The sequence below is a fragment of the Leptosomus discolor genome, chromosome 5 (genome assembly GCF_034619465.1).
Source record: "Leptosomus discolor isolate bLepDis1 chromosome 5, bLepDis1.hap2, whole genome shotgun sequence".
Taxonomy (NCBI): Eukaryota; Metazoa; Chordata; class Aves; order Leptosomiformes; family Leptosomidae; genus Leptosomus; species Leptosomus discolor.
This window is the reverse complement of record NC_141395.1, coordinates 56,617,734-56,630,478: the sequence shown is the minus strand read 5'-3', so window position 1 is coordinate 56,630,478 and position 12,745 is coordinate 56,617,734. Positions and strand designations below refer to the sequence as shown.

Below are 12,745 nucleotides of genomic sequence, written 5' to 3'. Positions count from 1 at the left end.
TGTTATCCCACCTGAAAGACAACAGGGGATGAGAGATCCATCTCACTTCCGAAATCTGAAAATACTGAACAGCCTTGCAACTGTTTTATTCATTTCAGCTGTAAACTAACTGCTGGTGTTTACCTCACTTTGATGTCTTGAGGCATCCCAGATTTAAAGGGTTGCTAGCCTCAAGCGTTCTCTTCAGAGCATGGCAGACATACAGAAGGGGAAGGGATTTGTCTTGCTGCGTGTTTTTTTGAGTCTCTCTTATTGCTAAAGAAAAATAACCTTCGTAGATTATGCAGTGACTTCTTACCACAGGTGGTTTCAGTTTGATAGCACACAAATTGTATCTGCAGTGCCAGTGTGTGCAGGAGCTTGGCAATCACCTGGTGGGTCTCACTATTCCAAGACAATGCAGCGTGTGCTTTATAAGCCCTTCGTGGCAGGCTCTTAAGATTAATAAAAAAACCCCAAAGCTGAAAGTCTGCTGGAGTCGAAGAACAGGGGTAAGAGTGTTCCTTCACATTTTGAAGCATGACAAAGTCCTAAACGTAAAGCTGCTACACAGGGTGCATCAATACATACCCTCTGCTACATCGGTGAGGGAAGAGGAAACAGTTGTGAAACTGCATGTCCCACCCTATGTAAGTCAGTTACAAGTATGAGAACCTACATAGGTGCTTGTAGGTGTGGGCAGGTGTGCCTGAACAGAGGCAGATTTGGAAGGGAAAGGGAGCTACAGCCCTTTCAACCCTTCCCCACCACCCTCAGCCCTTCCACACTCAGGCCGTGCACTGCTCCAATGGTGTGGTCAGCGCCAGGACGTTAAATGTCCCAAAGTAAAATCTGGATGAGGAAATGTTGGGTTTGTAGCTCATATCTTTGTCTAAGAGCCTCGTCTGAACGCCGGGTCCCAATCCCACAGCCACGCCCATGCAGATCCCAGAAGAGCAAGGCTTTGAGAGACGGAGGCAACCTCCCAGATTCCTAAGGAAGATGCTAACTGCTCTGTCCAGGTAAACAAGACAGTTGGCAGAAGTTGTGCAAACCTCTTTGCGATGCACAGTCCATGTACCAAGTATATATTCAATGGGAGAACAGCTGCGTTTTCACAGTGCCAGCTACGGTGTCCCCACAGAACAGACAGCAGCCCCATACACATCACTGCTATGAGTACGACTGAGCAATAGGTTGGATTCAGAAGGCTGTCGTACTCTACGCTCAGTTTATTTCAGTATTTCAACCATGTACATGAATACCTTGTCTTCCTTGAACTACAGCTGCAAGAAACAGTGCTCTAAGTTACTATCTGACCTCCTTTTTAATTATTTTTTTTTATAAGTGCCAAAAAATCTTCACTTTTCTTGAAAAAAAAAAAAACAAACAAAAACCCAAGACACACGCTTCACTGGAGAAGCAACACCCACGAACGCCTGCTTCCATTCATGACTTTTACATAAGAAATGGCAATTAATAAGGGTCCAATAGTTTTGGTTTTCAGTTAATGAGAGGATTAAAACTTTGACATATGTTCCATAATATTGATTACTATGTGACCCACTGTTAATTGCCGTTAGTAAGAGGCATGAGGAGAAATGAGGAGCAGACTGAAGTTAATTCTGTTTGGCTTTAGACAGTTCACCAAGTTTCTTCAGATAAAAAAATTGACGTTTAAAGCTTCCCATCATTTCATCATCTTCCTGTTAAATAAGCAGCCAGAAAAGGGTCCCAAATTTGTTACTGTATAAAGGTATGAGAGAGTTTTGATTTTCAAAGTAGTTTAAAGGAGTGTCTAAATGACCTTGTCCCACTTGATCATCGAACTCCTTTCTCCCTGAGGCTCATCTCTTGTCAATACATTATCAGTGCATAGACAGTGGTAAAAACATGCTGTACAGCACCAGACTGGAGAGCACAACACAATTAATCATTTGTACACCATTGCTCACAAGGTTATTTGCTTTCATTATAAATAAGCAAGACAGTCAAGCACCATGTCACCTTTCAGACTCCATCTTCAGCTTGAATGTGAAGTTATACTTTCAATGTTGGGGGATTTGTCGAAAGTTAGAACCTAGAAATACTGCGCAGCGGTTTTACTACGTTAAATGTTTCTCACTTGCACAACACAGCCCATTCCTGCAAGAATCAGTTTCTCAGGCAGGCGGCTCTGGGATTCTCAGACTGCACACAGTGCACACTGGTAAAGATCACAGCCCCCAGCACGCTTCATCACATTGGTTTTCCTCCCAGCTCTATGTTTCACATTTCCTGAGCACTAGGCTGTAAAAACCATTTATAGAAAACTGTAAATATTTCCTCTAGAGTGAAGTTGTAAACATCTAAAAAAAAAAAAAAAACAATCCCAAAAAGCTAACCCCAAGCAAATGATAACCAGTAAGGTTATCAGAGACCTAAGCTACAGTTACACTATAAAACTGTAAAATACACTATCCTCTGAATAAGATGAAAGTAACACATGGAAAGGACCGCTCTTGTAGCCATAAAGCGCCTCAAGCTTAACATGGTTGGAGAAGTTTAACAAGTCTGGCCGTTCTCTTTGTTGTGTTATGAGGAGAACCATACACAGTATACAAGCTGTAGATGTATACAGGATTTACGCAGTGCTATGATGATCCCTCCACTTAGTTCTCTACACCAACTCCTACGATTCCCGATTCAGATAATTTTTATTTTTTGCTTGTCCTAAGCTCATTGATATCTACTTCGCAGCGGCATCTTTTCCTCTCCGTGCACCGCTCTGCCACTGCTGCAGCCCGCTTCCAGCACCACCTCGGTGCGGTTCAGCAAGCAGTCGCAGAAGGATCGCCCAGCGCAGCGGGCTCTACCCGCAGCTCTGTGAGCACGCACGCCCGGGGCAACGTCACCTCTCCCTTCGCAGGTCACGGAGGACCCCAGGGAACAGAAGAGGCTCTCTGCTAACTGCTCCCGCTGTAAGGCGAGCTGCCTGCCGCCATGTGCTCCCTCTTGTCAACCCGTGAGCAGACAGACCCCTCCCGCCCTACAGCAGTGAACCTGCTGGGACGGCAACTCCTACAAGGCAACGTCAACCGAAAAACCCCACCGCCACCCACGTTTTCACCTGCTCCATCAAAGGCAGGAGGCAAAAACCCTGAAGGCGATACCGGAGAAGAGCCGGCACGTCCCCGCGGCACCAGCGCAGCCCGGGGGCACCTCACCCCGCTGCCCGCGGCTCCCCACGGCCCGCCGAGGGCGGCACCGCCGCGGCCGCATCCCCTCGAGCCACAAGCGCCCGGCACCGCCGTGCCCCACCCCCCCCAGCTCGGGGCGACCCTCCAGCCCCATCCGGCCATTTCGGGCCGCCCCGCCGCGCCGGGCAGCGCCGCTGGGAGACGCGCCTCCGTCCCCCGCCGCCCGTCCCGGCCGCCTACCTCGTCCGCCGCCGCGGTGCACCTTGACCAGCACCTCCGCCTGGTCGCCCGCTCGCAGCTCCCGCCGGAGATAGAGCCGCCCCGACGCCCTGTCGACCCCCACGGGGGCGGCGCCGGGCGACGCCAGCTCGAACCAGCCGCCCGCCGCCCGGTCGCGGCTCCGCGGGACGGTGAAGACGGTGTCGCCCACCCGCGCCCCGGGGGGCAGGCGGGCCGTGTAGCGCCGGGCGCCGGGCCCCGGCGGCCGCTCGGGCGGCGGCAGCGAGCGCGCCCGCCGCCGCCTCTCCCCGCGCACGGCCAGGCGCAGGCACCGCGCGGGGCTGCGCAGCGGCCGCGGCCGGCCGTGGTCGTGAGCCGCGACGCAGAGGCGGAGGCGGCGCAGCCCCAGCAGCGAGCCCACGGTCAGCACCTGCCCGCTGCGGGGCACCACGAAGAGCAGGCGGCTGCCGGCGCCCGGCGGCCAGGGCCGGTAGGTGAGACGCGCGTTGGCACCCTCGTCGCCGTCCGAGGCGCGGAGTCGGGCCACCTCCGTGCCCAGGGGGGCCAGCTCGTCCACCTCCAGCGGCCGCGCCGGCGGCAGGCGCGGCCGGTGGTCGTTGCGGTCAAGGACCCGGACCCGCAGCAGCGCCTCCCGGGGGGACCGTCCCGCCCGCCGCCGCAGCCGGAGCCCGTACTCGGGCTGCGCCTCCCGGTCCAGGCGCTCGGCCGTGCGGAGCAGCAGCAGCCCCCGCCCGCCGCCTGGCCGCCGCTGGAGGAAGAAGCGGGACGCGCCGTCGCCCTCCAGAGCCCACCCCCCGGCCGGCTCCCCGGGGCCCAGCAGCCTCCGCAGCGGCACCCGCAACCCGCGCACCCGCGTCCCCGCTGGGCTGTTCTCGGGCACCTGCCCGGAGAAGCGGAGCAGGCGGGGAGCGCCGCCACGCCCCGGCCCCGCCGCCCCGCAGAGCAGCGGCGGCAGCAGCAGCAGCAGGACCGGGAGCCGCCCGCAGCCGCCCCGTCGCGCCCGGCCCATCCCGCCGAGGGGAGCGGAGCAGAGCACTCCGGAGCGGGCACTGCGCCCGCCGCGCACCCCCGCGCCACAGCGAGCCCCGTCCCGCCCCCACGGGCGGTCAGAGCCGTGGGCGGGGGCGGGCGAGACCGCCCCGCCCCGCCCGTGGGAAAGCGTGCGGCGATGCCGGGCAAATCGCTCATCTTCCCCCGTTCCGAGGCCTTTCTTCCCGGGCTTCTCCGCCGCTGGCGGGTAACGCGCCCCGACGCTCCCTCCCGCTCCTCCACCAGCGAAGCGGGCATGGAAGGAGGAGCGGTGCTCCCCGGGCGGGGGTGGGACGGACACGACCTCGGGGAAAACGGGCAGCCTCCTGCTTTCCTGAGCGTGTATGAAAAGCGCCAGGCAAGCTAAGCGAGCAACTAGTAAAAGAAACAGATGAAAAAACACTATTGTGTAAAGGAGAGAGCGCCTTGGGATACTTGAAACTTTGAAAAACAGTTGTGACCAAGCAGCCGTATTTTTCTCATGTGAGCTGGGCTTGTCTTGGAAGCGTGGCCTTTTGGGAGTGCATGTACAGGTTGCTGCTCCTTCAGGGAAGATGTGTTTTTGGCAGAAGAGGGAACAGCAAAACATGTCTCAGCATAATACGTGAACAGCAGCACCACTTACCACATTTAAGTGCAATGTTTTTGGGAAGAGAAGAGTGCGTCCTGCTCTTGAGAGCAATACTGGCATGGTCCCTCTGAATTAGGCAAGCAAACACATCAGTCCTGCTAAACATGCGTAAAACAATCTGGGCATGGGAATCGTTGCCCTGGCTATACCGCGATCAATGGAAGCGTGAATCCAAGCCAGACCACTCCAGTGCCAATCACTCCCCACTACTCATCAAACCAAGCATTACTCGTTTTCTCATTGCTCCAAGCAAAAGTCCCAGCAGCATCTTCCATCCCTGCTAACAAACAGGAACAACAATATCTCCCCTCCCATAGTGACAGGGACAGCTTAGGAAGAGCCTTTCGCTGAGCCTCCACATCCAGCTGGTCAAACCGCATTAACATTTTCCAATTAAAAGCACTCCCTCTTGCTGCTTTGAACACAGGTTTGCTAGTTTTAGGAGAAGGCTGTTAGGAAAGCAGGGGAGTTTGTCACCCACTGTGTTGTAACTTCAGTGATAACGTATCTAGGCTGGAAGTGAAGCTTTGCTCAAGAAAGCCAGAAACTATTTCAATCAGCTTTAGTCAAATATTACAGGCAACAGTCAAAGGTGACAAACAGCTGCTAGATCTGCACCTCTGCCACCTGGGCAATTACCAGTTTTGAAGAGATCATGCGGAGATCACATCACGTTATTACAAGCTGCCAGCCTTTATTTTTACCTCAGCAAGGCGAAGGGGTGATTGTTTCTAAAAGTTGGCACGATGTGAGATCTCAGACTGGGAAGGCGAAAAGTAAACCCAAATATTTTTAAGGAATGGTTTACCAGTAGCAACAGGAAAGTAACCATCAAGGTCCATCCATGGTTAACATGCTGTAGCAAGCCGTGAGCATGCTACCTTTACTCTTTGTGCCCTACGTAAAAATAAAATGTGAATAATTCCCTGCCTCACAAAGGCACTAGAAAGCTCATTAACTTCCGACACTTAATGAGCCAGCTAGACGACCCCAACGAATGTTCAGTTTAGGACAGGTTTAGATCAGCACTGAGATACAGCCCAACATACCCTCTTCTGAACTGTGTTGCGTCCTACTGCCCTTACACAAACTCTCAATGAGCAAATTAAATCCTGTCAAAATCAAGGGCCCAGTTGCAGCCTACACTACAAGATGTGCTGCCCTTTCTGTTCTCTCATATTCACGCATTTAGAAACATACTGTTTTGTCTACAGCCTGCCCAGGTATAAACTGGATTTTGTTCACAGTTCTCCCTCGCACCACTGAACCATGTATTGTTAACACATTCATTAACGCATCGTTTTGGTGATGTACATTTAGGCTTCTGCTGCCCATCACCCCCACTCACAGAACTTAGGGCACACCTTACAGAGCAGAACCAGTGACAACCTTGCCACCGTGGATACTCGCTAGCACAACCGTGTTACTTGAAACATCCAATTGCACAAAACCTGTGCTAAGACAAAACAATTATATATACATCTTTGGACACAAATCCTACCTTGCAATTTAAAGAGATGCAAACACATTTGAGGTGTGTTTGGGATTACCAGCTCTAAAATTATGTGACTGCATCCCAGCCAGGCACGGCTGAAATATCGCTCTTACTGGTGTGAGGCAGTTCAGTATGCATTAAATACATCTTTTGAAATGGCAGAAGCTATTTATAGCGGGCTGTTTGGATGTTCTTTCAAGCTATAACAAAAGGACCAAACTGCATTATTTTGTTGGAAATAGGAATGTATTGATGAAAAGACTAAATGTCATGATCGGTACTTTCAATTAAAACAATTTTTCTTCTGGAATTGTCGGGTGGGGAGGGAGGTCTAGTTCAGCTGACAGGGACTGGGGAAGTCAAAGGACAGGCTTGCGTTTGGGTCTGTTTAGGGTCAGTGGGTGATATTCTGTCCTGGTAACCACTTTGAAAACCAGGAAAAAATTGTTCCATGGTTCACAGTTGACCCAGTGCTCATCAGGGATCAACAGGCAACTCAACAGTTCAAGGTATGATAAGCAATTCTCAAAAGCTGTATTATATATAGAATCAATTAGGTTGGAAAAGACCCTTAAGATCATCATTAAGTCCAGCCATTAACCTAGCTCTGCCAAGTCCACCACTAAGCCATGTCCCTAAGTGCCACATCTACACATCTTTTAAACACCTCCAGGGGTGGTGACACCACCACTTCCCTGGGCAGCCTGTTCCAGAGCCTGACAAACCTTTTGGTGAAGAAATTCTTCCTAATGTCCAATCTAAACCTCCCCTGGTGCAACTTGAGGCCATTTCCTCTCATCCTATCGCTTGCTGCTTGGGAGAAGAGACCGACCCCCACCTCACCACAACCTCCTTTCAGGCAGCTGTAGAGAGCGATAAGGTCTCCCCTCAGCCTCCTCTTCTCCAGACTAAGCAACCTGAGTTCTCTCAGCTGCTCCTCATACACTTGTGCTCTGGACCCTTCACCAGCTTTGAATATATATGTATTACATATGTATGTACAGTATATATTGAAATACTACAAGACTGACCATTCTGGAGTAACCTCATTTCCTTCCCAGGACTCTGCCAAGAAAACGCTATGGCTCTTTCTGTGTGGCCGTATTTTCCAAAGGAACTTGGCTCTTCCTGTGAAACTGAAGCAGAAACCACAGAGAGACTGATACAGCATTAATCCAGGAGATGACCCAAGTAGGGATAGCAGAGATGGCTCTTTGCTCTGATAGGAAACAACACAGAGAATAAATAAACATAAATAAATTAAATAAGCTCCTTAGATATCTTCAGGACACTGTCAGCTTCTATTGCCAAAGAATCACAGTGAAATTTATTCTTAGGATTCTTCTCTGCTGAACTGAGGACTGTGAACTGCCACCACTAAGCCTTGAATTGCTGTTCTGAGGCCAAACTATCAGCAAGTCCAACAGCCTTCTGGCCCTCTGTTGCAGCTAGGACAAGGCCCTAGAACGCAACCAGCAGTTCAGACTACAGCTCAAATCATCATAAAATGGGCCAAACAGGAAAGAGAGGGAAGAAAAAAAAAAAAAAAAGGCAGCAGCATTTATCTAGGTGTTAATAATGTGGAAATAGATGCAAGTTACACTGTTCGTGTGTTTCAGAAATAAGTTTTCATGATGAAACAAAAACAAGACTTGGTTTTAATGTACCTTTCTAAAATTGCATAAACAGGCAAATCACTTCTGCAGCAGTGACTTTGTGTTATTGTCCAGAGCTGAAGGTAGATCAACCATGGAGACCACACGCTCTTTCCAGCAACTACCCCGGGGAGACCACAGCTCCTGCCCTCAGGGTCTCACAGACAGCGGAACAACTCTTGCCTGTCCTTTGTCAGCTTTCTTCAGAGGGGAGAAGGGCTTAGGGCATCACGTTGTATTCACCCTCATCTTACAGAATCCGCTGGTATTTATTGCAACAGTGTAAAACAAGGTCAGTTTAACATGTTTTTGGTCTTTCTATAACCAGTCAGTACAGTACATTACAGTTACAACTTGAAACAAGAAGAGATTCCAAGGCATTATAAATCTGCTCAAAATTCTGAAGGTAAATGTATATACTGCTGGTGTGTTATAACCTACTGAGTACTCAGTACCACTCCATGTTACGTTATGTTGGTATATTCTATATATGCAATTTAACTCATAATGAGATGCATCTCATCTCCCCACTATCAAAACCCATCTATCACCTAAGCAATCTGAAAGCATACAGGAACCGAAGTGTGCTAGTCTGGGTCAAGGCAAAAATTGGAAAATCTGGGAAACTAGGTCCTAGAAATGGATTACAGAGCTACCACTTAGAGGGAAAAAACCCCAAACCAACAGTAATTTTACCTAACACCTCTCAAACATTGATTACAGTCAGAATATATATTTTATGCAGATATATACACATCCTTTTATATACACATACAAATATAAATTTTATTATATATCATAGAATATTGTGTATTTCACAGCTGGTAACCATGGTCTCAGTTTTGGATAAAGACATGGTAAAGCACACAAACAACAACATCCAGTTCATGGTGCCAGGAAGCTCCATGCCCCTTTCATCCATGCAATCACAAAGCCTGGGTGCTTGAAGAATTCATGGATACTTCAAAATCAGTGCATTTCCTGACTGGTCTAAAAGGAAGCAGGCTGACGAACGTTCAAACTCAGAACTATTATAAATTAAAGATGTAAATACATAATTTTTAGGTGCTACATGATCATTTTTGGAGAAACCCTTCACAGAGTATTCTTATCGTTTTCAGAATGTAACTAAAATAATTTCAAGGTTTTCATATCATTACACAAATTATTACAAAGTAGTCTGCATTCAAAGATTTCACTCCTACTAATAGTATCTCATGAAATAATAGAAGGCTCTAATATATGTAATTGTGATCTGTAAAAATTCAAGACAGATGATACATTACTTGATTAAAAAAAAATAAATCAATAAGCATGTGATGTTGCATAGCAATTTATTTCCAGGTGGCGTGCTTGCTGTAGGAGGATCTTTAGGGAGAAAGTCAGAGTTCAATAATTCCATCTGAAGCACCTCATATTTTGCCACTCGTCCTCATACCAGTATGTCTGAACAGGTCGTCACTGCACTGTCACGGATCCAGTCTGAGCAGGCTGCAAATCCACAAGAGTTGCAAAAGCATTTATGCCGACCCGTCAAGAGAGAGATATTTGAGCCATTCTGTACAGTCTTCACTTGACTGAAAATTGCACATGCAAATAACACATCAGAATACAAAAATCCTTTTATTACCGCCACAGAGGAAGTAGGTTAATTCATTATGAACTACATGGTTTGTCAAAGGGTATCAGTCTTCTCAAAAGAAAGCATAAAACAGTTTGTGTCCCAAACAATCCATTCTTTCTGACTTGGCTTTTATTAAAATTTCATTTTCCACAGAAAAATTTTGTCACATACTTATTACGTATACATTATTGTGATAAAAAACTGTCCAAGACAACAAACAGGATAAAAGGAATTGGATTCCTTAGCTCTGTTATTAAACAGCTGCACATAGCTGTGTCTATACGCCGCATACGCTACTGCTAAATGTCACCGTTAACACGTAAAGCACCACCAATGACTGTTCTGCTTCAGTGAAGTAACAGTTTGAAACTTTGAAAGGCATTAAACACCCACCTCTTTTCCATCCAATAAATATGCAACCTTAAACATCACTTGAAAGGCAGAATTACGTACATTTAACTGTGCTAAAGTCAAAACCACTGACAGATTAGTTACACATTTAAACATCTAGTTGAGGTACCAAACAATTCAGAAGAGCTTTAGGCATCACTAGCTCTCCATTTGGCATGGTAAGAGTGGAGCAACATAACGGTGATATTTTCTTTTAGCTGTACTGATGAAGTACAAACAATTACCAAAATAACACACACTGCATGTTTTAGAATACTCACTATCTTTCCCCCTAAAGTTAAGTTTTAAAAAGAGCACTAAAGTCATGATTATACAGATTTACGTTGAGGTATTATTTCACACAAAATATTGCTTATGTTGGAATAAACTCAGCTTTTCTTTCATCTCTAATACCATAGTATTCTAGAATCCACCTGCCCATCAATATTTAGGAGATTTATAGATTCAACTGCGGTAACAGAAGTCACTCATCACACGTCCAAAGCCAACAGTGAACCAGACACCTCTAAACGCAAACAGCACGCAAGCCCACGCATGCACACGAACAGCTGAGGCTTTCTCCCGTTCGATTTTTGGGAACAAGATAGGTTATACAAAGTTAACAGCGGCCATTACGAAGTGTTTCAACGACAGCTTACAATCCCTACGACCTGATCTTGCAGCTCCTATTCCTGTGAATTGCATGGGAAACCTGACAAAGGGTCTCGAGGTTGGGACATTTGCAATGACTTAGTAAAAATAAGGTGGTAAGAACAAGATTTGGTTTTACTTTCAGTAAACAGTAATGCCACCAGGGCAAATAGTTTGAAGAGTTTTCAACGCCCGATAAACCTTTTGGCCCTTTTTCTTCCCTATTTGTGTGTCTCCTCCTTACCCCCCCAGAATGGAAATGTATTTAAGGTTGTATTGTATTAAATTGTATTTCCATTTACTTTGGAAGAAGTAAAACCAGAATTTTTAAAAATCATATGAATAGAAGCTAATGTTCAAAAATGCCTTCACTTAGTCTCAAACTTCTCCCGGAAAATCTATCAACTGAGTTCAAGTACGTGGTAATTCAGGAAGCAAAAGAATGTTTTGGTTTAAGATTAAGACAAAACTGTACATGTCAGTTCAGCTGTGACTTGGTTAAACTTTAATCCACAAGTCTAACGGTAACAGCTGAGTGCCTGAAAATACTATACTCGAGTTATTCTTTCAAGGTAATTTTTTTGCATTTACTAAGATGAAGCATATCAGAAACCAGCAAAACAGCAACACAAATTGCTGTGCAAATTGTCATTCTTCCCCGTGAACAGCTGTCAGAGGGCTGGCATACATCCTAGCTGCACCACTTACTACGAGCGCATCCTCAGAGGCTGGGGTATTAAGACACAATGGAAGCTCTAGAAATCGGAGGGACAGGAATGTAAAAATCTTCACAAAAAGAAACACAAATTGAGTTTTTTGTTTGTTTAATAAAAGCTTGCAAGGCACATGTTTCAACTGAATTGCAACATCTACAGCAAAACAGATAAAAATTTGCAAAACGTTCCCCCAGCCCTTTCTGGGAGTCAAATCTGTGACCTGGTACACACAACCCTAGCTTGGTTTTCAACAAGTATTTATGCCCTATTGTTGTCCTTCTGAGGGATATCCTGAAACTTACTGTTTCTTTTTCACAGAAGGTGATTAGAATAGACAATAATATTTTTGCTAATCCATAGCTGGATAAGAAATTCAAGCTTATAATTTTCTTTGTAAGATATGATTCTTCCAGTCACTGATTTTAAAAATGATGCCTTTTTACTGGAACAACAGCAATGTTTCCCCCACATAAAAGGCTCCTTCTGCTACTTAAGGCTGCTGTGCCAATGGTGCTGCAATACAATTTTCTCTAATATAAAAAGCAAGGTAAAAATTTAAATGATTCTCCTAAAGCAGAATCATTCAAAGTATCAAGAATACATCTTAAAAACTATGACAAAGCTAATAATAACAACTATGTCACAGTTCAAATAAAGTTCAACATGTTTGTTCAAACACGTATAAAGGCCAACATGCTACAAGATCGTTTTCTTTAGGTGTATGGATGGCCTCGTTTGCGTTTTTCTTAACATGTGTGCTCTACATGTAAGTATTCAAACTACATTCTATGTGGTAACACATACATACAGCATCACGGTAAAACATAACAGGCAGTCAAGGATAGTTAAATCTCGCATCTTGGCATGGCAGTCTAAGGCACGGAGCCGTGAGCTATGTGACTTCATCCACCCAAGTGCAGTTGTAACCCTGAAGTTTGCTACCTGGAATGCCTTATTGCTGTTGTGAAATGATATTCATGAATGATTAACTTCAGGCGAGTAAATGATGGACACACAGTCATGTAATTCCTTGACGGTGATTCAAACCAACCTAAACTGTATAAGGAACTCTAAACTTCCTTCCAAATATTACCTCTACATCCATACTAGCACATACAGAGAAGGTTCCTGCAGGCCTCCCATAGCTCAAGTTAAT

General features: G+C 46.6%; 1 protein-coding gene across 1 annotated transcript in view; it reads right to left on the bottom strand.

Annotated features, from left to right (window-relative positions):
- Window positions 1-4,407, bottom strand: part of LOC104343251 (neural-cadherin) — a 60,576-nt gene extending 56,169 nt beyond the window's left edge. Inside the window, exon 1 of the mRNA XM_086465798.1 lies at window positions 3,399-4,407. Within this exon, the coding sequence (XP_086321924.1) occupies window positions 3,399-4,407 (1,009 nt within the window). The remainder of the gene's footprint in view (window positions 1-3,398) is intronic.
- Between the last annotated feature and the right edge of the window lie 8,338 nt (window positions 4,408-12,745).